The following is a 27,209-nucleotide window of genomic DNA, read 5'->3' as shown; positions in this document are numbered from 1 at the left end:
TTGATTTTGGAACTGGAGAAAGAGATGAGAGGCAGAGATTGTCCCACTGGGCGTGCCAAATTTGTAAACACGAATTTCTTGCGACAAATGAGACAAGAACACGTGTACAAAATAATATTGTATTTATGAAATTTAGGGTTACAATCTCTGTATTGAATCCTCTGATTCGATCTCCAAAGTGTTTAAAGAAAATTTGTGTTTGATACAAGGGTCGTAGAGACTTGATCTTAATCAAACGGGTAGCATGAAGCTTGTTTGGTGTTTGGGATTTTTCTATGGTGAAGGAACCGGCACGTATTTGTTGTGCTTGGTGGCTCTTCCAAAGTAGGGTGAAGAATGCAGAGAGTTTTCTGTTTCTTCTGAGTGCTAGGTTTTTTCTCTGACCCCTTCTTTCGTCTTGAGGCCTCCTATTTATAGGCTTTTGTCGGATGCTTGACCTAAATAACTTTCCTTGATTTGTGGGATTTTGATTTGATGTAAATCAATTCCCATAATCTGGCAATTTAACCAGATTATCTTTAATTGATTAACCTGATTAATATTTAATTTAAATCAAAGTCAATCACAGAAGATTCTTTCCTTTAATTTTGTCTTCATCTTGAACCGTTTGATGCACTCCGTCCGCCATTTGTCATTTTTGACAACTCCGATTTTGATGAGTCACACGCCACATGGGCGAATTACGGGGCCCACGATTTAATCCACCGAACCCTAATTATTTTCTTGTCAATAGAATTTATTGCACCAAAATTTCTTTGTCTACACAACAATTTAAAAAAAATACAACAATTATAAAAAAAATACAACAATACAATCTAATGGTTTTCATCATTTAGCCAATCCGTATTGCTAGGTCTGTCGTCATGGAAAAGTTTTCTTCTCATCACATCCCTTCGTTTATGCTTCCAATAGGCCTTTGTTTCAGGAGACATATGGCTCGTATCCATGGCCATGATTTTCATCTCTCTCTCATCGTCGTCTTTTTCTTTTGCATGTTGCTTTTCAATTGCAAAGGCTTCCAATCGTGCCTTGTCCGCTTCATCTCTCCTCAAGTCTCTCTCCAATCTTAGAGAGTTGTTCTTAGCTATTTGCTCGAATATTTGAACACAATCAATGTTTGAAGTGGCCCCTCTCTTGGCCTTTGCCGCCTTTCTCCCAATAGGTCTCGGCGGACGTGGGAGTGGTGACTCCGTTTCCATTGGGGAGTCCAATGGCGAATCGGTTGATGGCAATTCGTGGAGCGGCGTCTCATGCAACACAATCGGGGGTGCGGTAGGAAAAATTTTGAATCTGGAACAATCCTTGACAATTTCCCAACATTGAAAATGCACAAAACTTTTTTTCCCTTGCCCCGTGGCATCGAACCACATTTGTGCTTGTATGATCTATTCAAAATAAATAATTGAAGTGCATACAATAAAAAAATATACAATGCAAGAAATTATAAACTATTTTGAAATGCAAGAATAAAATTGATTATGTAAATAAATAAAGCCAATTAGGAAATGCAAAAATAAAATAAACATTGTGCAACAAAAAGAAATAGAATATGCAGTAAAAAAAAAAGTTACATTAAATTGATTAAAATGGCAATTAAAAATATTTTACCTCATCGGAAAGATTTTGACCGCTCCAAATGTTCTCCCTTGCTTTTGTCAAGGCATTTCTCCATTTCCCTAACTCTTTGTTTAGAAGTTTCCATCTACTAGACAAAGCCATTTCGGTCCGAATGGAACCCGATCTTTGACAAAATTCTCCATGAATTTTGCTCCACATATGATGGAACTTCATCTCATTGCCCGTGATAGGGTCATGACTAACGTTCACCCAAGACTCGCACAACGCAATATCTTCCTGGGTTGACCACGAGCCTCCGATTTCGACAGAAGATGCCATTTGTTTATTTTCTACAAATGGAAAGTAGTACAAAAATGTGAATGGATAGTAAAAAATATTGGAAGGAGAAGAGTTTGTATGGAATTGGTGTGGAAAGTGGAAAATATGAGTAGAGAGTAAAAAATATTGGAAGGAGATGAGTTTGTATGGAGATTTGGTGTGGAAAATGAATTATGTGAATGGAGAGTAGAAAATATTGTATGGAGAAGAAATTGTATGAAGATTTGGTGTTGAAAGTAGATAAAATGGTTAGGTATTTATAGGGAAAAAATACATACTTTTTTGGTTTTTTTTTAAAAAAAAATTCAGAATTTTTTCGGATTTTTTAGGATTTTTTTAAAATTTTTTTGGCCAAAAAAATGAGAATCGTAGGATTTCTGGAAAAAATCCAATCGGAGCCACCCGATGTTGACACGTGGCAGGTTACCATTGGTGGTGACGTCACGACGACGTCAGCGCATGGCAGTCAAATTTTTTTACCGTTGGCGCGTGTATTACACGCGCCAACGGTAAAAAAATTTGAACTTACCCTGCACTGACGTCGTCGTGACGCCAGCGCTGACGTCACCACAACTCGGGCTCGAGCCCAGTCGATTTTCGCCCTTGAACCTGCCCGAGCTCGTGGGACCCACAGCTTACCCGGGCTGCTTTGGCTGCGCTGGAGGGAGACTTGGGCTGATTGGGGCCTGTTGCCCGGGCCAAACTCCTGCGCTGGAGTTGCTCTAAAGGGATCTTGTTTGACATTGGTGTGATGGCTCAACAGCTGGAGACGGAAGCAGCTCGGAGACTTTAGGGCTCTGTGCAAAATGAGCAAGAAGGCCTTCCGAAACAAAGTCTTCAATGAAAAAAATAAAAAAAGAATTGGAGACCCTTATCAAATTCCTTGTAATGTCTATTTAACATTTTGGAATATTAAATACTTCTTTATTACTTTTTTACACATTGCAAACACATCAATTATCAAGTAGTTTCCACCTCTACTTTATCAGCATATTTAATAGACTTTTTGACTGAGTTAACAAAATGTAGCAAAATGAGGAGAAATTTTTGCATGTTCTACCATCCAATATACATATATAAGACATGTGGTTTGTGTCGACATTACATGTATGTGTACATATCATAAACAATGCATGCTAGATTACATAATGTGTATATAAATTATTCCGTTTCAAGTGGTGCTTGATTATACGGAGTTGAACTACTCTCTTCATTGCAAATTAGTTACGGTATCAGAATCAGCCTCTCTCCAAGCATCTGCAAATTCCTAGTCTGAGCTACTAGACAGTTCCTGCAATGCTGGACCAGCCGCCTCAAGGATAGGTTTCATTTTGGAGATTTCTTCCAAGAATTTAACAAGTGCGGTCTCTCTGGAGATTTATAAATAGCCTCCTCACTCATTAATTCTGCTCCATGAATATCGTCAAATAACAAGCCTCGCAGGAGACTCAAGTCCCGGAGATGTAAATGTAAATCTTCTTTCCAAGGTTGATGGTGATTCTCTAAGAACACTTCATTAAGAAAAATACAAAATTTAGTCTAGGTGTTGACAATTTTTTTAAAATTTTTTATAAATGTTATAATGAGTGGAGTTTTATATTTTACTAGTTTTAGGCCAAACTTTTGTCTTGATTTTTTGGTAGTCATATATACTTAACTCCATTTGATAATATAAAAAAAAGGGTGTGGCAATTTGTGTATTTTTTTTGTTTTTAATATAATCGATAGTCTAAACTACAAAGGGAATGAGGTTTCTCACACACACTACAAATGTGTCATAGGGGTTTGTCGCACACAATACAAATATCATGAGGGTTTGAATGAATTTTTGCATGATTCAAAGATATGTAACCCAAAAAATAAAAGGTTCAAATCATGAGATAAATTGCAAAATGAGGTAAAATAAGTGATCAACGCATATTAACTACTAACTAGTCAGTGCTTAAACGTTACTATATATCAATACACATAAATATTTGTGGGATCATAGTTGGAGTCGTACGTACTCTGATGGGAAGAAGAGAATCGGGAGGTGATGACGAAGGGGATGTATGAGAAAGTGGAATCCCAAACGAGGGTCCGTTTCAGTAAGAATCAGGCGATGGAGCTCTACGTAATCCTAAACGAGGAAGGGAGGTAGGTTTTTTCCTGAACGGGTTGTCCGTACGCTTAGCACTCATGTTCACCTTGTCCTCCTCCGCCTCAAGCGAAAACTCATATCTGCGGAGCCCCGCCATATTTATTAGCATTGGCGCTAAATAAGCGATGAGATTGAGGGCAGTTACTTGTTGGAAGAAACCCGCATACCATATATATACACGACCACTCATCAATTCTTAGAAAAATACCCTATTTGCAAAGAGTTGAATACTACAAACAATTAGGTGAGGTGAGGTGAGGTGCTTACTACGAAGGTTCTATAAAGTCAATGCTACTATTATCCCTTCTATTGAGGGATCTCTCAAATAATTTCTTTGAGGGACACCCTTTATAGTTCCCAACGAATTTTTTTCAAGCAAATTGAAAATTATTAATTGGGACCAACAAAATAGACGAACATGGTGCCTCAAGAAATTGCTATAATAACAACCATTATATATTACATTTTCGTGTATATGTGAGAACATGATAAGGACGGTATATATACATACAGGATCTGAGTGTACAAGAGAGCTGATCATACTGTTTTAATAAGAGCAAAGGTTCTTCATCACCCTCTTCCACAAGTTCGGAGAAAACTTATCGAAAGTTGCTAGCAGTTAACACCTTCTATTCATTCATGCTTCCTTTGATCCAGAACAAATGTCCATAACTCATGAGCTGCATCTAGTTCAGGTTGCCGTTTTTTGAGTCGGTTATTTAGTATAATATTGACATATTGGTCAACTGCTTTCTTGTTGACAGAGTTTCTTCTATTATAGTTAACGTTCTTTTCGTTGCCCTTTATTTATTTCAAACAACCTCTAATTCTATAAAAATAATTGTGTAAGTAGAAATAGAATGTACTTGCCCACTCCTACGGGGACTGAGGAATGTAAGGGAGGACCGCAAGTAGCTCCTTCTTATAAGTAAAGCCTTAAATATAAATATCTTTGCTATTTTGGGTGATTCCACCTATATAGTTTCTTATAAATATACCACCTCATCAGCCAGTGTTACATTTTGTGTAGTTCACGTACTGTTTTACATTAGTTCATCCATTCTGTGAATTCCTTTCTCTAGGCTGATGCTCCCGTGATCAATCGCTTTGTCGTAAGTTTTATTATTTTCAATAAAAAGGAATATTGTTGTTATTTCCTATAAATTTCTTTTAGAGTTCTGTCAATGCATGAGAAGAAATGGAAGTTGATCTGTTTGAGTGTGTCTAGAAGTTCTAGACTAGAACAGCTTTGTTCATTCTGTATCGGTGTTTGCATGGAGATATTTTACATAGGTTCCTCCATTTGGCCTTAAGTTAGTGAATGGAATTCTCACTGGCAATATTTGATTTAAAGGGAGGATGTGTTTTTCTCCATTTAATAAAACCAGAAATAACTTTCTTCTCCTTCTGTGGTATACCTTAATAAATTTTTTGTTTACATCAGGAAATTCAGTATGTATACTTCTACAGGTTTAAATAGAGAGATTCCAAGGATGATCATAAAGACAAATTCATTTGTTCTCTTAGTGGGACTTGTGTGCCTTTGCTGCTGTGCAGAAGGGACAAAAATAAAAGTAAAAGCACATCACATGAAATACAAGAACCCTAAAGAGAAAATCAATGTTCGCGTAGAGGACCTTCTAGCCCAGATGACACTAAAAGAAAAGCTTGGTCAGATGGCGCAAGTAGACCGCGGAAATATCACAGCCAAGGTCATGAAGGAGTACAATATAGGCAGTGTACTGAGTGGTGGAGAGAGTGTGCCGCGAACGCAGGCTACTCCGCGGGATTGGATAGACATGATTAACAAGTTTCAGAACTGGTCACTTGCAAGCCGGCTTGGAATCCCTATGATTTATGGCATTGATGCAGTTCATGGCCACAATAACGTTTACAAGGCCACAATGTTCCCGCATAATGTTGGACTTGGAGCTACCAGGCAAGTGATTCTTTGATGCATCCACACCCAAAACCAATAGAAGGAAAAAATTAAAAACCTTGATGACAATAATAATCAGAATGGCTTTGAGTCTAATAAAAGTACTTAACATAACTATCTAAAAAACACTAGTTTCTGATCGCTTACTGTTCTTTACTTTTGGTATGTTGGAAAGAATTGAATCCTTACCTATGTAAATCCTAACTCATTTTCCCATCCTCCCTTGGCACTTGTGCTATTAACGTTGTTTCGAATTGTATATGACAATTTCAGGGATCCAGAACTTGTGAAGAGAATTGGTGCTGCAACTGCTCTTGAAGTTAGAGCTACTGGCATTCAGTATTCATTTGCACCATGTGTTTCGGTATGATTTCCATTCATTGAACAATTAATTTAGAGAGAAGTTGCAATGGTTTTCTAGTAATTGAAGCATGGAATGGTCTTTATCCCATTCCCAGACTACTTACTTGAAAGAAAAAAAATAATCTCAGAGCTTCTATGATGTATACAATGAATAGGTCTGCAGAGATCCGAGATGGGGTAGATGTTATGAGAGTTTTAGCGAGGATCCGAATATTGTTAAACAAATGACTGATTTCGTAATCGGATTGCAAGGTGAAATTCCAGCTGGTTCACCAAAGGGCGTTCCTTACGTTGGTGGAACGTAAGTAAAACTTATATGTGTGTTTAGATGATGAACTTTTTGATGTCACAAATGTTTTACTCGTTCTCACCTTTCTCCTCTCCGTGAAGTTTTTCTTTATGAAATATATGTAGGGATAAGGTAGCGGGCTCTGCAAAACACTATGTGGGTGACGGCGGCACTACCAAGGGCATCAATGAGAATGACACTGTCATTGATTGGCAAGGATTGTTGAACATTCACATGCCCGGTTATCCCGAAGCCATAGCCAAGGGTGTAGCCACTGTCATGGTGTCCTACTCCAGCTGGAACGGAGTGAAGATGCACGCTAACTATGACCTCGTCACCAAATATCTCAAGGACACCCTTAAGTTTAAGGTACAAAGCAACGGTAAAGTTCATTAAAATTCGAAGAGAACTATGGTTAAGAACACTCTTCAGTTCAAATTGTTGTGAGACTACTATAGAATGAGATTCGATAAATTGACACGAATGAAGCACTAACTACCATGCTGGTGTTCTTAATTTTCAGGGCATTGTCATCTCTGACTGGCTGGGTGTTGACAAAATAAGCAATCCCCCCTTTACAAATTATTCTAACTCAGTCCTTCTTAGTATTCAAGCTGGTCTAGACATGGTCAGTGGCTATCTTATCAATGCAAAAAACAAATAAAACAAATAAAAAATAGAGCACTCTTCTGATACTGGAACTGCATTGTAATGTTTTACAGATCATGCTTCCCTACAATTATATAGACTTCGTCAAGTTTCTAACTGAACATGTGAACAACAAACGTATCCCCATGAGTCGTATCGATGATGCAGTTAGGAGAATTCTGTCAGTCAAGTTCATGATGGGTCTGTTTGAAAAACCCATGTCTAGTTATGAATATATTCCCCGGCTTGGATGCCAGGTTTTGATCACTCACACTGGAGCTTCTAAAAAAGAATTTTGTGCTTGAGTTAGAAAAAAGAAACCAATAACATAATTTTATTGAGGTCCTAAAATGAATGTTGTTCATGATCAAATCCAGGAGCACAGAGATTTGGGAAGGGAAGCTGTAAGGAAGTCACTTGTCCTTTTGAAGAATGGCAAAACACCAACTGCACCATTGCTGCCACTACCTAAAAAGGCCAACAGGATTTTAGTTGCTGGAACTCATGCCAACAATTTGGGCTATCAATGTGGGGGTTGGAGTCTTACTTGGCAGGGAGTTAGTGGCAACAACCACACTGTTGGTATATATATACACATCTATATATATCTGCTCTGTGTCTCTAAATTCTGTTCATGGTTCACTCTCTCATTTGTGTAATACAGAAGGATTGCATGGTGACTTTTTCGGAGTGTGAATAAAGTTCTCAAATACTAGAGTTTTAAAAAAAAACTCATGATCCTGTTTTTGAAACAGGAACCACCATCCTAGGTGCCATAGCAAGTGCAGTTAACGAGACCACAGAAATTGTCTTCAGTTTAAATCCCGACACAAATTTTGTCAAGGCAAACAAGTTTGATTACGCCGTAGTTGCTGTTGGTGAGCTTCCTTACGCTGAGACAAAAGGGGACAGCGTAAATTTGACAATTGCAGAACCAGGTCCAAGCATTATCACCAACGTATGTGGCGCGGTCAAGTGTGCTGTTATTGTAGTATCCGGGCGTCCAGTTGTGATTGAGCCCTACCTTTCGTCGATGGATGCTCTTGTGGCTGCATGGTTGCCTGGAACTGAAGGCCAAGGAGTGGCTGATGTTCTGTATGGTGATTATGGATTCACTGGAAAGCTTCCTAGGACTTGGTTCAGGAGAGTAGATCAGCTCCCTATGAATTTTGGTGAAAAAAATTATGATCCCCTCTTTCCCTTTGGTTTTGGACTTACAACGCAGCCGGTTAATAATGGCGTTAAGCCAAGTCAGGCGAATTAGTAGTGTTATTATATCCTCTTTCTTGTCTTCTCATTTCATGCCAAGAAGCTGGTGGTAATTGGCAGAATGGCTCAGCCATACAATTTTGGAAATTCCTTTCGTTTTGTTTTTTTGGTATTACTTTGTTATTGCTTATTTGCATATCTGGAGTTTTTGCACTCGGGTCTTTCAACTCCCATGACTCCAATGTGTCTTGGTTTTATTTATTTATTTATTATTATTTTAAATTTATCAAAAGGAAACAGAAAACGAATACAAATAGTAGTGAAAAGGATGCAAAAAATGTGGCATCATTAAATTTTGCCTTAAAAAAAAAAACCCCAATGGAGGAAAGTCAAGGAAAGAGAGTGAGAAATAATTTAAAAGAAAGAATCAGAATCAGACATTTCCATCAAATTGCTCATACAAACCTTCTGGAACCAAAATGAGAATCATGATGGTTCCCAATGAATTAAAGCTTACTCAAGTCACTAACGTTTAGGGAATTAGATTGAGAGGGAGATGGGTTAATTTGCTTTTATTGCTGGGTGTGGCTATGGCCCAACGGTAACTTCGGATTGCAGTGGTAGAGAGTAATCTGGCCATATATTGGCCCTGTGATCAACTTAATGAGTTTTTAGCTCTTAACTCAAGCAGTAGGGTGGCACTAGCTACTAACTAGGGCACATCATAGAGCTCTCTACTACAAACTAGATACTAGATTTTAATGGAGCTTGCCATCTTCCCGGAAGAATGTCGGGGACTGGTTGGAGCTAGCGGTACATTTCGTCATGAGCATGGAGGTTTTAGGGTAGTGCTATGGCTTATCCCTTACCTAGTGATCACTATATATCCTCCGTCTCATCTGTACGGCCTTTGCTTTGCTTTACTCGGACTCTGAATGCAGGTTTTGCCAAGTTGGCGACATAAATATTGCTCATGAAGTTACTAGGGGACGAACTGAGCTTCAATAAGCCACATCTCATTGTGGAGGAACACTCATAAGCTGCAAAGATTACACACACCCTTCATTTTCCCCCTCTGCTAACTCTAACCCTCTTTTCCCTCCTTTAGGAATCGATTGGAGTAGAATGATGAATCTATTTCTTCACCTCGTTGTCAAATCTTGGAGAATAGGAAATATGACATTACAATATATGATTCGATTAAATTCCTGAATAATCAGGACTACTACTTTTTTTTTTATCAGAGATTCAAACTTTTTGTTTTACTTGATCATTTACCAACTAGGTCAAAATTAATCAGAGAACAATTTTTATTAATCGTCATTCACTTTATATATATATATATATGCTTGCACAAACGTGCTCAAATGAATTTGCATGATTTATTTTGTGCAGCAACGTACATCTGTAATTCAACGTTTCATACGAGTTGGTTGTGCTAGAATCAGGGACAAAAATAAATAGTGTCCAAACACATTTTACCAACTAGGGTTGTTGAAACATCTTGTAAAGATTTCCAAAGAGAATGCAAACGAAATCAGAAACATCATGTAAACCTGAATTTCCTTTAGATTATATAATATGTACCAACAACAGAATCCAATTTCTCAGGTTCAAAGTGGCATCCATGGTTTACAAGTATTATGCGCCCATGGTTCATACTTAAAGAGTAATGCAATCTTATACAACAAACGGCAAATGGATAACGCTAGTGGTTCAGCATCTACAGCAGCGAAACCTACTTTGTACAAGATCTGACTCCGCTATCAGTGTATAAATTTAACAAAATGCAAATTGATCCATCATTCTTTATCGAGCCTTGCTGGACGGACCCCAAAAAAAATAAAAAATTCAGATCCTGAAACAGGTCATATAAGAATAAAATGACAGACCAGCTGCAAGCCTACTTTACTAAGTGCAAACAATTACAAAAGAACTCAAGGGCTTATTTTCTTGTCTATGTTTTTTGTTTTTAAAACTCAGGAATTGTAGCATGTACCCAGAATAACCTAATCAACTTCTTGAAATACCAATGAAATGTACATGCAAAACTTGTCCTAACCTTTACTCTGCATTGTGAGACTGGTCATGCTCGATGAAGTCCAATGCATCTTCCTTCAAGACAACGTTGACACGGCTCACCCTGTTTTTATGTTCAACACCATATATTTTGTCAGAAACTTTCACAAGCTCTGGCCGGAATGTTGTGGTTATAAATTGAGTATTTGCCATGTCTGCCAGGCGCCGGATCATATCTATCAACAGGTAATTAAGGAACTCCTATGGCGGTAAAATTTCCAACAGCAAAATATAAAAAAGATATGTAAAGAAGGCACCCATTACCTACATCGAAAAAAATTAGCATTCTGAATATGGAAAAAGCCAAATATCGTCATATGCAAATGAACAAACACCCACAGAAGACGGTCACAAGGCACCGACAGTTAACAGAAACTGTATTTCAAATTAATCCTGTCATCTAGAACTCATACACCAAATATCCAATCAAAATTACATAGAAGTCATATATTTTCTTTTCATACAACCCTCATGAATAAATCATAATTATGAAGACACATGCAAGGAAATAGACAAACTTGCTACCCATAAAGCAATAACCATTTATGCAGATTAATCGTTGCAAAGGAGGTTGACAATTACAACTACAAATGGAGACACACATTGGACCAACATGGAGACACTTCTTGGCAGGCATATGAATGCTTCTGTGGCATATATTATACTTGAATGACAGTGAAAAACAATTTAATATTGCGAGAAAGCAACAAAACACAACAAAGAACAAGAAACCGACATAAAGGATACTTCCAACAGCTGTTCGGTATTGAGGATCCAGTGCTGCATCTATTTCATCGAAAAGATAAAAGGGAGCAGGATCACATCGCTGGATGGCAAAGATAAGCGTTAGCGCAACAACAGTTTTCTGACCCCCGGACAACTGCTTCATCGACTGAGTTTCCCCTTGTCCGGTAAAAGAAACCTGCCACAAGGACCCAAAAAAAGGCAATTCAAAAGGCATTTACAACCTTCAACTGAAAAGATCATAACATCTATTTTGTAAAATTTGACAGTATTGTAAGGCTGGGTTTAACTTGCAGTCTCACACAAGGAGCACATCATTTTTCTAAGTAAATTATCAATAATTCAGCTACAAGTTTTGCTTGCCATTTTTTTATTTTATTTAATAACTCGGGGAGATATTTTACCCCACTTATCCCCAAAGGCACATGTAGACCCTCAAATCCCACTCATAAATTATTAAATTACAAATTCTACTTGCCCATTCTTTTCTTTTCTTTTTTTTTTCTTCTAATTTTTGTTTTTTGGATACCTCGGGGAGATCTTTTACCCCCACTTTATACCGAGGGCACATCTAAACCCTCAAATCTGAATAGCTGGGACAAACAATAGTGGAGGCATTAGTTTTTAGCAAAGGAAACTGCAGAAAATACGTGCCTTCACTTTTACACCAATATATTTCTCGACTCTTCCCTCTAAATCCGCTTCACGTGGTCCATCCTCATCCTGATCATCATCACCTTGGTGACCATCCTGTGGATACAATACACATATTCAAGTAAAATCATATGAATCTTATCTACGCTTTTAAAATAAAGAACTTTCAAGAAAACGATACCTAGATACTCAATCTAGTTATGCCTCTCCTCTTTTGATGAAAATTAATAGAATGGGAAACGTTTATTATGTTCTTGTTAACGGAAACCAAAAATAATTTTCTAAAAGAACACTTAGATGGGTCTGAGTGTCCAAACATCTCAGGCCACTCATCTAACAGCTATATTAATAATATATTCCTTCAGCAGATACTGAACCAATAAACACAAAGCATCAAGCTAAGTCCACACATCTTATGATTAACCATAAAGAATCCAGTCCAACAATAAACCTTTTTCTTCATCATAACAAGGTAACCATGGCCACCTTGCACAAGTTCTGAGAAAACTTCTCGAAAGTGCCTAGCAACACCTTTAAAAGTACGTTCTATTGATTCATCCTTCCTTTGATCCAAAACCTGTATAAGTTCTCCAATTTTCTGCAAAATTCGAAGAAGTCATGTAAAATAACCAAATCTTAGCCAACCATCTAATGAAAACACCAACTCAATACAACAGATCTCAGAGCTTGATACCTCATCACCCGCATCCAGCTCGGCTTGCCTTTTCTGGAGTTCTTCTCGTTGTTCTGTAAAATTTACATATTGATCAAGTGCTTTCTTGTTGACATGACTAAATTGTTGCAGCTGCTCATTGCATCTGTGCAGCATTTTATGCAATTCTTTGATACTCCTTCGCTTATACCTACCATTTGCAGTAGAAGAGAACAAATAAATACCAACCTACCCGACTGTTACATCTTGACGTAAGAAGGAAAAAAAAACAAAAACAAAAAGAACCTAGCCAACAGCATGCATCAATGATGAACTTTCATAATAGAGGATGAGTTACAGATTAATAGCCCAAAGGATCCAAACATAACGGCTCTGGCTCAAGTAACAGGTGGGGTGGAAATTTTTTTAGGTTCAAATCTTGGCAGAAGTGGTAAAAAAATCTAAGGGGTGCAAATGGTATCAACAAATAACAAAACCACAAAATACCCAAACAGATTTATGAGAATTTGGAGACCTGAACAAATTCCAGATAGTGTGTGCATAAAATATTAATATTAATTATTAGGTAAAATAATTCAAAGTACGGACAGAAGCAATACGTTTCAAAAGCATCTGAAGACAATGGGCCCAATTCCCTGATTTTCTTTGAGTATTCTTCTTGTTTAGCAAGAAACATATTTCTTTTACTCAAAAGTTGCTCTAGCTCTTTGGCTTCATCCTGAAGAGTCCTCTCATAGTTGTCTTCCAAATTCTGCATTCACAAGTGATCGTCTTAGCAGCAGCAACATGCATTTAGAATCTAACAATATAATCACTTTTACCTTTAACTTAGTCTTTTCATCTTTGATTCTCCTGAGTTGCTTTGACTGGCCATCTATGCTTTCGGAAACTCCTGATGAACAAAACTGTATTAAAAAAACAGGAGCAAAACTTAAAACTTCAAAACTGGAAATTCAATACAGCAGATCAACGCCCTCACTTCTGAGCTGCTCTGTTAAATCTTCAACCAACAATCTAGCATCATTCAGTTCCTGACTCTTAATTTCAGCTTCACCATGCAAATTGTCAGTCTCCATGGTAGAGATTATGGCCTCTAGTTCTTGCTTACGCCTCTTAAGGTTTGTGGTTAAATTAGTCTCGAGCTCTGCCTTTCTTGACTCAGTCTATGAGATGCAAATGAAGAGAGTAGAATAAAATATTCAGATCAGAACACAGATACAGTGGAATACTATAAAAATCAATTAACTATATTTCACTAACCTCAATACGATCTGTCTTGCATAAAATAAGCTTCTCTTTAAGATCTGCTATTTCAGGGTTTAATCTTGAGAGAAGATCCTTCTCCACTGGAGTTAAATGATCAATGAGATCTGTGCCCATTTCAGCCCTCTTCATGGCCATACTGGCTCTAAGCTGATCAATTTGACTCCGCACATCAGCAAGTGATTTTTCCTACAATCAAGAGAGAAGAATATAAGCTCCCCAAGGCACCGCAGGTGATGTCATCTCAAATATCAAAATTACCTTATTCCCAAGAGCTTTAGAAATCAAAATTTTCTGCTTATCAGCATTGGCAATGTCCTGCTTAAGCTGTTCTAGTTCTGATTTGTCGTGGGCCCGCTTAGCATCAATTTTCTGCTGTTCAGTTACGAGATCTGTAATTTTCTGGTCTATCTGTGAGGTAAATTTAGTAAAAACAAGGACTTCTTTTTGTAAGAAACATAAAGATTAGATTACTAAGAAAGAAATGAGACGTAAATTAGAAGGCTAGAATGGAAAAATTTACTGCTTTGCATAATATTAAATCATTTTTCAAAAGGATATCTTGAAGCATAAATCTAATTTTCTCCAGTTCTTCTTCCTTCATGTTGATAGATTTTGTGTTCTGTATGATTGTACACATAAACTTCAATTTTGAACGTCTATGGTCATAAAACCCTCCTGTCATACCACCCTTCTTGCTGACCTGATCACCTGTTAGAGAATAAGTGGTGATTTGTCAAGATTTAGAACTAATAATTACAATATTGTGCAACAGATAATGCTGAGAGAATCTGTAGCTCTATCTTAAACCTTCCAAAGTAATGCAGTCTAGACCATCAGTACGAGCAACCTTTGTAGCCACATCCAGGTCTCGACAAACAACTGTTCTTGCAAATACCTAAGAGAGATAAGAACATATTATGATGAAAGGTCATTCTTAACATTGTTAGAAGTATTACCACTAATTGTAACATTGAAACAGACATATAGTAAGCCATCACGCCTAGCATAATCTTAAGGTGAACCCACTTCAGAAGGTATTCAAATCCAACTTTAAACCTTTTATCTATGTAAAGCATGATACTGATTCACCAAAAGTGAGACCACATTCCAAAAATCTAGGTTCAATGTAGAAAGCATAAAAACAAGAGCAATTACCACTAATTGTTTTGTGGTTAAATATCTAGGTTTCACATTGAATATCTGACTTTCCTTGTACATGAACCCAAACAAGTCAATAAATATAAGTCATTTCATATGTCTAAATCCCAAGTTTATTTTCTCCACCCAAATGCACCAGTACTGTTATGCGGTTAAATAATTACACGCTTTTAGTCGTCTCTTTTAACGGTTCAGTGTCAGAAATATAGTTAGCAGAGGTAGTTACTTAGAGTTCATAGATACACTACATTTAAAAATGTATAATAGGTTCCTTTTGGCCCCCTTTTGTTGAGTAGCACAGCTGTTTTATTTGATTAAAAATATACTAAACAAAAGAGGAACAACACAATAAACAACAAAGATCCACCCTTGAAGCAGAAATTGCAAAATTTGTGGTTCTACAACCAAGGATTTAACCACATAACTTCTAACAAACGCACATCTCAACTACCAAAATGATATCACCAACCAGACATGGACCGAACACTAACCAATGATTTTACAAGATAATTCAGGTCGAAGCTAACCTGGGCAAATGCTGGGTTATAGTTTGGAGCAAACTTTAACTTCTTTAACAGAGGAACCACATCTGAATTCTGTGGATAAATTACCCGTGGAGCCTTCACCCTATTTAGGGGGATAAACGTAACTCGTCCACCCTTCAATGAATTAAGGTGCCTGATTATCTGTGTTGATATTTCATCATTTTCAACCACAACGTGAAACAAGCTGTTCAGAAAGAACAGAAATCAATAAGAGAACAACTGGAAGGCAACAAGGAAGGCAATAGCTAACAGATCATAACACTATTCAGTAATATGGCAACAGCTAAGAGAATGGGGATAGAACGCTTATGAAACTTTGAGCACCTGTTCCCAGCAGTTACTTCAACAGCAGTAAAAAACTTTTCATCGCAATCAAGCAACTCAATAATTGGGCCAAATACCCCAGGAATTTTATACTCTCTGCAAATCTTACGAACAGAATTTAGCCCTCTCCTGACATCCTGAAAGTATTACACACGATGGCAGAAGGGAAAAGTGAAATGTTAGATATAGTACTTCATCCAACTATTTATACAGTGAAAAAAGATAAGAAGCTCTCATAATTTCAAGATGCACCAATAAAGAGATATAATCATGATGTAATACACAATCACAACACAATGAACAAAACAAGTTGAATCATAAAGCAGATCAACATTCTTTTGGCACTGTTTAACAAAAAAAACAACTCAAGATTCTTTTCTACAATTTCACAGAAAATAAACTTTAAGCCTGAAGATAACTAAATCTCATGGATCCATGAGGTTCAGAAACAGTTCTGCATCATATCCCAATTTTAACTATAATGAGGGTCAGCTAGGAATATTGATGCTATAATAATTAGACTATGTATTATGTTCGCAACTTCATCCAGGAACCAATAGTTTTTCGTAAGTCAGAGTAAATATTTACTTTTCCAATTAATCCCATGGTTGACCCCGATGTGATTTTTTCTACTTGTTTATATTATTAATTATTTTATGCATTCTTGTCTAACAGCACCACTTCAATAGTCTCAAGCTGTAATTAAGATATGAGGAGGAGGTAAACGGGGAAGAATGACATTCTTCACATCATTATAGACTTCACTCTAAACACACATTGTAATTTCCTTTTCATTAATAGAATTTTGTTTGCTCTCGGAAGAAATCATGTCTAGCACAGTGGATGATGTGGGAATTTCTCAATGTAAAGGCATGTTGCCTTGCCCCTTAGCTTAGGAACTATACTGCCTCTTTGACTCATTTTATTCAACACCTTTGCCCCCATCCCTTAAGGAAAACTCAAAAAGATATGGAGAAAAAAATTGCTTAGTGGGATTTGGAATGAGACTTCTGTTGTCTTGTGATCCCCCAGAAGATGATATGAAAATATCCTAGTTAGAAGATAATTGTTTTAAGGGTTTATGTTTAAGCATCTATTGGTGCTTTGAATTTTTTAATTCTTTTAACTTTCATACACATGAAATTAATTTACGGTATACGTTGAAAATCTTATGCTATGTAAGCACTTCTCCCATTTCTTCAAAACCACATTACATTTAAATCAACATCTGCAGCACCACACAACCCACACCCTCCCCCCATCTTCCTTACAACTTTATAAGTAGTTATTTGTACTCTCTCGTTACAACTTAGAACTCAGAAGGGAGCCACAGTAAAAATTTGCCAAAAGCCATCAACATCATACTGTTCGTCAGCAAACAGCGCACGTAAACAAATATAGAAAAGTTATGCTGGACATACCATCCATGACATGTGTATCAAAAGACACACTTTCAGAATTACTGTTACTTGGGCTCATATATCAACAAGACAACCATGTTTAGCACACCGGAAGTAACAAAAGGTCAAGAAAGCAATTACACAACAAGACAACCATGTTTAGCACACCGGAAGTAACAAAAGGTCAAGAAAGCAATTACTCACACCAGGAGTCGCATGATCCAGGCTCTTTTCAGCCTTCTCAACTTCTGTTCTCAGCTTCTCAATTTCAGCAGAAAGTTCAGTTTCATTCCTCCACAGGGACCTAAGACAAGAAGCAAAGAAAAACAATCATATTGGAATGACTATGACAAATTCATCTCAAATATTAAATACAAAAGACTCATACTTGCGCTCATCCTGCAACTTGTCCCTCTGTGACTTATGATGATTGAACCCTGCATGTGACTGAGAGATGAGAGATTCAATAGTAGCAATCTCTCTTCTTCGAGACTCAATGTAGGCATCCCGCTCGCTCAACTCAGTATTAAGCCGTTTAATTTCATCCTGAAGTTTTTGCTCCTGGAACATATAAGAGTGAGAAATAAATCAAGTAGAAATTAGGTAAAAATAATACAGTATGCAATTTAGAATAGTTTATAAATGCTGCAAATAAAGCAAGCAACTAGAAACTTAAGCACAAGGACATAAGATGTGGAAGGAGGAATGTCAAGTCACATTCCAAATCAGCAAAGTGAACCAGAAGCCACGAGGCTAAACACCCAAACAAAGCAGTCTAAACAAAGCAGAACAACAAATGATACAAGAAAACTCCCAGGCAACCATCAACCCACACAAACAACATCACAGAACCCTAAGAAACACAAAAACAAATCGGAAAAGATTAACTAAAAGTCTAAAACACAACTGCCAAAGTTCGCTGGCCTATGAAACATTTTGCCTTCCGCTAGGTGGTAATCCACATGCAGTTAAGTTCCAGGATCTGGTTGTGGTGAAAATTGAGAAGAGGTTGAACGTTAGACAACAGTGTTTCTGTCCAGAGAAGGTTGGTTTTGATTTAATCAGTCTTAAGCAATGTGCCAATTACCTTTCTCTTTTCGGATTCCCAGCAAAGGTGCTAAGAAATTGGATAATAAGGGCTTTTCGTAGGAAGGTTTTGGTGAACAGAGCAAGGAGCATTTGATTAAATGGGTTATGGGCTCATATTCTCAAGAGAATAGTGGTTCTGGGGTAGGCAACCTGGTGGTTTCAAATGCGTCTTATTCCAAAAAAAAGTTTTGAGAAATGACGGTCAATTCAAAGTGAAACATTCGAATCCAAGAAAAGAGGATATTAATTAAATCCTTATATATAAGAATCTAAAAAAAATATGAACAATTTAAAAAAGAAATCCTCAGCTGGAAAGTGTTTTTAATCCAGAATCATCCGAGAGGAATTTTTAAAATAGCCAGGAATAGAACGCATACAGTTCTATTTCTAGTAGTTGGAATTAAACAAGACATACTAAAGCACCAGATGGAGTACTCGAACTACACCCCTGACATGACATTTAAGGTGCATTATATACTTAAAAAAGAAGCCAGCATACCTGTGCCAAATTTGAAGAAAGAACTCGCTCGAGATCATCAATTTCCTTTTGGAGCCATTTGTCACGAGCAGCTTTACTTGAAAACTGGGTGGCACGACCTTGTTTTTGATAAAGTATGCTAAGCTGCTTCTCACGTTCCATTATTCTATATGCCAAAAGAACCAATTGTGAGATAATATTCTAGCACCTCCGCCAAAGACTCCTCATATGGTCCGAACATATTCCAGTATTTGGATAGACTTGCTTTACAATTTATCTAAAAACTCATGGCGTCTAGGTCTTTGCCTTGATTAATCGCAGTGTCGGTCCAATCGGATACGTAATACACTCTACTTTTGATTTGATCGAAAGAGTTTTACCAATTCCAACATTAATTTGAAATTTAATATATCGAAAATATACTTACGAAGTTGTTCCAATTTATTGATCGATACTAACCTTAGATTCTTGCCCTAGAAGAAGGAAATCCTGAGAAATGAATTTCAAGGACTATGAAACAAATCTCACTGACAATCCTAGAATCAGACCCACTATACTGCAAACCAACCTTACTTTTGAATAACAAAGTACCACAATAAATCCTGCTTGACAGGAAATCTCCACCACCAGTAACCTAAAACAGCCCTATTCCTAAGAAATACGTTCCCAATAGCTAATCGCCTTTATAGTTTAAAATTTTCCACTAGACTAACTACTCCAGAGTAGAAAGACTAGATGAACAAATGAACTTTTTTGTACAACCTACAAATGAATATTTTTCGAGAACTATTGAAGTGGGATGAAACAGAACCATAACGCACTGCTATGTTGATTTTCCTAGTATCTAATATACCATATACATACCCTTTTGTGATCTCCTTTTCCTTCATGACTTGATCCTCATACAGAGGATTCATTTTCTCAAGTTCATCCATTGAATCCTGAATTTCTTTCTGCAGAGTCTGCAACTGTCTCACAGCATCTCCCTGTAAACATGTAAATGCAGCATTCATGTCTGTCATATCACTGGAAACAAAAAAAAAACAAAAAAGGCACGAAAAAACAAAAAAGAAAACACCCCTCTGCAGAGGACATAATTTGAATATTACTTTGGCTCCGAAGTTTCCAGATATCTTCTCCTGCAAATCTTTCACATCAAGCTCAAGCTCTGTATGCTTCTTTATTGCTTCTGTTCTTTGTTTTTCTATTGCTTCTTTCTCTTTAGATAAAGCTTGAAGCTCTTTAGTCAGATCCTTCATAATCTTGTCCAAGTCCTTGGACTTTTCATGGGCATCCAGCACGCTATTATACATCTTTGTTGACGTTTCAGAAACCTTGTTTCGAGCATCTTCTACCTGAATCAAGGCAAAATGTATATAGGTTTAGGCATAAAGGTCAGCATTGTGCATGCGTCTTAGGACACAGGGAGAAATTTAGGACCCGAGATATATATGTACAGTTTATATTGAGGCACTTTCATTCAAATTACTTTATTACCATAAAACTGGAGCTTTTTTCCCTTTTTTATTTATTATTCAAACTTCCTAAGCAGAATAACTATCAAAACGCCATTGCCCAACTCTAAAAGCTGTAGAGTAAGAATTGTCATTGAGAAACACAAACACCGCAGAGATAACCACTTGTGATTCAGACAAGCACTGGACATCAAACATATCCGCAGTTGCCAAATGCATAAATTTGTTTAGAAGAATGTACAAAGGGTGCGAGTGAATGTAATTGTTGTGGACAATCGGAAAATAAATACTTGTATGTTTACCATAACTTGAAGAGTACCATCTTTATTTTTTTTGCTAGAAACGTAGAATATATTAAAAACCCCAGCGGGGCAAAGAAGAGGATGGTAAACATACTAGCGTTTGATCATATATATTTTCATCCACATTACAACTTATAAATATATAGTCATTCCACTATGTAAACTATAGTCCTTCCAATCTTTCTTGTGCACAGGTCTCATAATGTGCATTTATCTCCCCATACAACAATAACAAGAAACAAGCACAAAAAAGAGTGAGGGCCTTGATCACCTTTTTCTTCTATTCTACTATCAATGCATGAAATCACATTTGCATTCAATTCCATATGCTACCCAATTATGATCCACAAACAGAGTTTACAACAATAAACAAAAGAAAAAAACACTTATCAAGTGCAATTTAAACAAAAATGATGCAAATCTTTTATATGGCCTGGTGTCTAACATTGACTAACCTCTGCCAGTTTTTGGCGAGCATCCTGAAGTTCCTTGTCATAAATAGTATATTCCAAAGATTTTCGCTGCTTGTCAAGTTGCTGATACTTTCTCAGTTCCTCTTTCTCTTCATCCAATTCCTTTAATCTCTCGTCCAAGTACTGAACAACTTGAATTATCTGCCTTCTTTTGTTTCCTGATTACCAAAGTAAAAAAGTTGTAAGAAAACATGTATAATAAACATAAACAACCAATCCTTTAAGGACTTGCCAGTTTCCTGCATAATTTTCAAACTTTCTCGACGTCTCTCCTCATACACCCGAGTGCCACCAATTTCCTTCAGTAAATCCAGCCGCTCAGAGTCTTTCATCAGTGTCAATGATGCTATCTATGAAACCGTCCACAAAATGTCAAAACAAAAAAACAACAAAAAAGTCAATCCTCAAGCGTACTATTACTAAAACAATAGCAATGAAGTTTTTTTTTTCCCAGGTAATAACAATGATGTCCAAACAACTAAAAAAATTGTACCTTTCCTTGCTGCACAACATAATAAGGATTGGAGCGAGAGAACCCAGCACTTTCCAGCAAATTCATGACCTCGGTTTTCCTGAAATGAGGGTTATATTCCATAACAGAAACCATTGAAAAGGGTTAATTAATCAAAATACGTAATAGACAGCAGATTCAGTATTTTCGCATAAATATATACACTCACGTGATGTGTTTTCCATCCAAGAAATACTCATCCTTCTTCAAACCAATGGTTCTTCGCAAACGCACTTCCTCCTTATCAACCTACCAAGAAGTGTTGCAAAAGTGAAAATAAGTATAACCCATATAAGAGAGTAATCCAAATGCCTCAATTGGTGTTAAATACGTGGAGAAGTAAGCAGGAACTGTGCAAAAAAATGTGTGTGTGTGTGTGTGTGTGTGTGTGTACTGGGACACACATAAAACAGCAACAGAAACAGAGGTCATTTGAAAACCGTAAAAGTTGGACCTAAAACCAATTGGAAACTATGGAGAGGCTCATCAATTTAAAGATCAAGATGCAATGCTTAGAATGCCCGATGTGGGAATTTAATATTCTTAACACTCCCCCTCGAGTGTGGACAAATAAGCCAAACAAGTGGTTTAATTACATGGCCACCTTTTTTTGGGAAACAAAACTTTCATTAAATATAACAAAGACACAAAAATAGTGAACAAGGACTCCACTGCTAAAACTAAACTAAACATGGAACCAACACATCAACACTACACTAAGAGAGAAACAGTAACACAGTAATTAGAAGAAATAGAAAAAAAACAAACAAACAAACAAAAAAGATTAGGCGTGCACTATTCAAAGCCATAGTTTTACATCGACCACCTAAATCGAACCTCACATTGGTCCTCCATAAGCCCCCCTGCTTAAATCCCTTTCTCCCCCAGGTACAATGATCTTATGATAGGACCCACTAAGAAAATAAAATAAAATCATTTCCTCCCCAAAATTTAAAAAAAAATGGCCAAATAGTCCAGATAGTCACAAAGGTGGCAGAACACACATGGTCCGTGTATTAAATGCTGTCACAAACAAACTTCATCCTCAACTTTTGTTTTCCTTTTCCACAGAAAAAAAAAAATTATTACTTAAATAGGAGCTTCCTAAAAAACGGAAGCCCTCCAATTAGAAAAAGTTGCAAAAGACAGTTTCCCAAAATTCTGTAGAGACCAAAGCACCCAATAAAATAACTGAAATAGAAAATAATATTAAAAAATAAATGTTGTCACAGTTTTAAGATGTTTGCGTTTTGGTCATTCAGTTGGAAGGACAATGGAGGACTTTTCACAGCTTTAAGGCTGAGGACCTACAGATGTCTGGGATCGATTTTGTTTTGCCCGTACAGCATGACATGTTTTGCCAAGAAATACCACTACTTGTTTTGGCATTACTTCACTTTCAACTTGAGTCATATATCGCTAATCCAAAGATTGCTATGTATTTTAACTTCCAATACCAAAAGTTAAACCAAAAATTAACAGCCCTAATTTGACATCCAGCTAAAAAGAAAAATCAAGCAGTTAAACAAATAATAATTCTATATATCCTTTTCCAAAAAACCTTGATAAAATCGAGGATTTATCCACATTATAGCATCAACCAAGACTGAATCCACTTAGCAGAGACCGGAGAGTAAACCCTAGTCATTTTGTCGCTCCAAAATCTTTTGGAAAACGTGAAAACATGATTTATATTTAAAGAAAAACCATTTGTTGCAAGTGCAAGCACATTATGGTCCTCCTATCATGAGCATCTACACAACCCATGCAACAAGGGGAAGAAAAACATGATTTGGCATCACAGAAGCACATCTACTCCCACACAAAAAAATATGTCAAAGATTCAACTAACTCTGAAAGTGATGTATGTTGGGTTGAATGACCATAAGCCACACTAGAAGGTAGCATCTCTCTGTAAAGTTCCTATTTCCACAAGGCAAAAGACAAACGCATACATGTAGAGGGCAAGAGGGAAAGAGGATGCGGGGAAGGAAGAGGGAGAAGGAGGGGTGGGGGGTGAGAGGAAACTGCAATTCTTCTCAGGAAATAAACATCAAGCATATGAAATGTTGCGAGGAAAAAAAGGGCAAAAGAGGGAACCCCTACCACAAGCGAAAAACAAAAGTATTTGGTATGAAACATAATTTTATTACAAGGGAAAAATAAGTTAACAAAAACAGACTTTAAAGATGTGATCAAAAATTATTACCGGGATTCGATTGTCAGCATTATCAAAGACAATCTCCACAAACGCAGATAATACTTGGTGACCTGCCCCTTCCTGTTCAATCATGGCATATATTGCAACAAAAATTGTTCATTAAGCAAATGATTGAACACAATAGCTTGGGAACCGAAAAAAAAAAAAGCATTTAGAGAGACATACATGGAGTAGAGCATGCCTATCCTCGCTCCGAAGGTTTTGGAAAAGGTCACTTAGTACAAACCGAATTGCTACAAAAAGAAAATGTTTCAAATCCAACAAAATGTCAAAGAACAAATGTTAACAGCTCCAGACAAAACTATCAACCAAAGGATAAAACAACTGCAACAATCATTCAATACTTGCTACTTACCATGGAAGAAATTCGTCTTTCCCGACCCATTGGCACCAACTGCAGTAAACATCGTTGAAATATATATGGAATTTTATTAGCGAACATAATAGAGCACACCGTTACAAAAGAAGCAAAGTAAGATACAGAAATATCATTGACTTTATTTCAGTGAAGAAAATCTCCAGTACATATAGACATACTTTTAGAAGAAGAAATGGAAAGGTAAAAAATGAATGAAATATACAAATTAAAATTTGCAGTATGATCTCTCTATACAAATAAGATTTGCCCACACACCTCACAAGACTCCCGGTAAGGAGAACTGAACCTCTGATCTGATATTGCTTTATTTCATAAGTTAAATAAAACCCATAATACATGACAAAACAAGGTTACTGTTTGAAATAAAACCAAATAAATAATGTGTAAAAGAAGACTTCAAACAGAGAATGGGAATGGTTGAATGAAGGAGAGGGGTAGCTTCTATTATGCAATTGAGCCATTCAAACCAAAAAAAGTGATGTAGAAGTAATAAGATGTCAAACAAGATATTCCAACTTACACCCATTGTTTAACATCACAAAATTTAAGAACCTAGATAAGATACTTAAGCACATCTTCATATAATGTCCATCACTATACTAACCAAACAAATGGAAATATGGCAAATCATTGACCTCTAATTCGATACTTTAAACCGTTTTAATTGCATTGTTCTATCCATCTTACAAAGAATATTCCAATCATCTATATGAAAAGAGAATATGATAAGCTTTTTTAAAATACAAATTTAGAAAACGAAGAGAACACTACCAGTAGAAATTCAAAATAAAAATCATCAAAAGCAATTGCACGGAAAGAAATCAGTACCAACACAATTAACTTTTGGGCTGAAGGCCTCAGTAGCAACTTGTTCTCTGTAGCTCTTAAATCCTTCAATTATAACCTAATTCCAGAGCCCCAAATATCAATAAAATATTAGATAAAGCTTTAAAAGCAATGTAAAAGCACTCCACCTATGACCAAAACTCACCTGCTTTATATACATGTTGAAATGACCAGCTCACCAACCTCTGTGAGAAAATGTAAAAGAAAAGATATTAGAGACTGCCATATACTAATAAGGGCATTTGGTTGCCAGGATTGGACAAATCCAGGATTCCCCTCTGGCCACAGACCAGAATATTAATGAACCTAAAGCAATCATTACTGGAAACTAGAATCAATAGGGATGTTATTGCATTCAAAAGACAGACGAACCCACGCACACACGCACAAACACGCATACACTTAAAACTGCTATCCAAATTACAAAGTCTAAGTTAGAGGCTTCATAATTAGCATTGTGGAAGTACTTGTACCGCAATCTAGAAGCAATTGCTTCAAAATTGGGAATTATCAATTCAAACCCAAAAAGGCCAAACAATGCTCAGTGGAAGTAGTTTGCCACTGTCCCAAAAAATTTTGCTCAAAAAGTTCAGATCCACGAGAAGACAAAAATGAGCTAGCTCGTATGCTCAAAACAACAAGAGCATTTCAATAGGGCTAAAGCACAAACATCTTGGGTCGAACCTCTATGCATATCAAATGTTGTCTTCGAGTGGAAATAGGGAGGGAGAAGAGACAAATGAGTTCTCTTTGAACTCGAACCCTAGCTATACCCTAACTGTATATGCACCCTATGAAATTAAATTAGCTTCAATAACGAAAAACAAAAAGATAATCAAAGCTCAGAGTTAGTTCTAGGGTTTCAAACTATATTGCTTCTGAATTTAAGGCAAACATTGGAGAAGAAAGAGCGACTGGACTTACCAGTCAGAGCTGCCAATTCAATTCATGAGCTTCACAGAGAGTTGCAGAGTAGAGTGAAGTGAAGAAGCAGAGGATGACCGCAAGTCCTTTGCCCTAGGCGGGGTGCACAGGTTAACCAGCGTGCGCTCACCGGTGACTTGTAGCACAGATCGACGGCAAGTGAAAGGCGGCAAAAATGAAATGGAAATTTTTTTGGAGTAATTTTCGTTGCGAAGTAGGAAAATCGAAAATGACACGTTAGTTGTAGGCTATGGCGCTTTTTTTTTTCCTTTTTCCTTTTTTTTTAAGGGAAATTCTATGTGAACCCCATTATTTGCTCTTTGCACCCCATAATCTCTTTACACCCCCTGAATTTTAATAAAATTTCAAATTACTCACTATACCCCATTTTTCTTCCTAAATTTCCCTCATGAACCTCATTCCCTAACTTACTGTGTAAATCTCATCCCATATCACACACTACCCATTGAAAACCCCCTTCCCTTTCAAACACACCCCATCTGATATCAAACCCCACCTCATCCCATATCAAGCCCCACCCCATCGAAAATTCTCTCCTCTTGCAGACACACCCCATCAGACTTACAACAAGCTCCACTGCACACCCCCTCCCCTTTGAAACAGAGTCATCGCACAACCCATCTCTGCAATCCCCATCGCGCAACCCATCTTTGCAAACCTGAACCCATTGCACAACCCATCTCTGAAACAGAGCCATAACAACCCACAGCCAACCCCAAACGCCTCACCTAGTTGCACACCACCATCACCTCAGCCATCGTAAACATCCATCGCCAATCTGTCAACTTTTCACAAATTCTTCGAAGAACCAAGGTTTGATTTCAATTTTGATTTCTATATTTACATTTCTAAGTGTTGATTAAGCTTAGGTTTGATTTCACTTTTGAAAAGCCAAAGTCTGATTTAAATTATTGATTTCAACTTCGTGGGTGTATGGTTCGAACCTGGTTTTACGAAACTTGATTTTCGTTTCGGTGGATTACCACCAAAATGGTTACATTGCTTCAGTGGTAGTCCACCGAATTTCAACTTGAAATTAATTTTACTTTCAGTCGGTTACCACCAAAATCGTTACCTTATTTCAGTAGTAGTCCACAGAATTTGTTTCCATTTTTTAGGAAATGCCCACCACATCTATTTTGGTTTTTCAATGGTACTCCATC

At 37.0% G+C, this 27,209-nt stretch overlaps 2 protein-coding genes across 5 annotated transcripts; one reads left to right on the top strand and one right to left on the bottom strand.

The window, feature by feature from the left end:
- Positions 1–5,071: 5,071 nt before the first annotated feature.
- Positions 5,072–8,631, top strand: LOC117631167 (lysosomal beta glucosidase-like). Of its 2 annotated transcripts, none has more exons than XM_034364163.1 (9): positions 5,072–5,148; positions 5,507–5,975; positions 6,249–6,339; positions 6,494–6,639; positions 6,753–6,996; positions 7,151–7,255; positions 7,350–7,532; positions 7,653–7,857; positions 8,031–8,631. In XM_034364163.1, exons 2-9 carry the CDS (start codon positions 5,530–5,532, stop codon positions 8,537–8,539), a joined length of 1,929 nt encoding a protein of 642 aa, XP_034220054.1. In that variant the 5' UTR covers positions 5,072–5,148; positions 5,507–5,529; the 3' UTR covers positions 8,540–8,631. The 2 variants fall into 2 exon arrangements, with proteins under 2 accessions (XP_034220054.1, XP_034220053.1); XM_034364162.1 differs by having other exon boundaries at positions 5,481–5,975.
- Positions 8,632–10,030: 1,399 nt separating this feature from the next.
- LOC117630691 (structural maintenance of chromosomes protein 3) lies at positions 10,031–26,239 on the bottom strand. 3 transcript variants are annotated; one of them, XM_034363410.1, is made up of 30 exons: positions 26,026–26,239; positions 25,247–25,286; positions 25,084–25,159; positions 24,232–24,270; positions 24,042–24,109; positions 23,865–23,936; positions 21,825–21,904; positions 21,638–21,716; positions 21,377–21,494; positions 21,127–21,302; positions 20,004–20,249; positions 19,759–19,880; positions 18,916–19,060; positions 17,716–17,888; positions 17,532–17,631; positions 15,928–16,064; positions 15,586–15,787; positions 14,708–14,795; positions 14,459–14,608; positions 14,159–14,310; positions 13,895–14,086; positions 13,614–13,797; positions 13,456–13,526; positions 13,234–13,385; positions 12,656–12,824; positions 12,413–12,559; positions 11,962–12,057; positions 11,311–11,485; positions 10,547–10,739; positions 10,031–10,342 (listed from the first exon to the last, which is right to left on the bottom strand). In XM_034363410.1, exons 2-29 carry the CDS (start codon positions 25,259–25,261, stop codon positions 10,549–10,551), a joined length of 3,615 nt encoding a protein of 1,204 aa, XP_034219301.1. In that variant the 5' UTR covers positions 25,262–25,286; positions 26,026–26,239; the 3' UTR covers positions 10,031–10,342; positions 10,547–10,548. The 3 variants fall into 3 exon arrangements, with proteins under 3 accessions (XP_034219301.1, XP_034219300.1, XP_034219303.1); XM_034363409.1 differs by having other exon boundaries at positions 10,031–10,306; XM_034363412.1 differs by lacking the exons at positions 10,031–10,342; positions 10,547–10,739; positions 12,413–12,559; positions 12,656–12,824 and having other exon boundaries at positions 11,377–11,485.
- Between the last annotated feature and the right edge of the window lie 970 nt (positions 26,240–27,209).

The sequence above is a fragment of the Prunus dulcis genome, chromosome 6 (assembly GCF_902201215.1).
Source record: "Prunus dulcis chromosome 6, ALMONDv2, whole genome shotgun sequence".
In the NCBI taxonomy this organism is placed as follows: domain Eukaryota; kingdom Viridiplantae; phylum Streptophyta; class Magnoliopsida; order Rosales; family Rosaceae; genus Prunus; species Prunus dulcis.
Note: the sequence above shows the minus strand (reverse complement) of the source record. Positions and strands in the feature narration are given on the sequence as shown.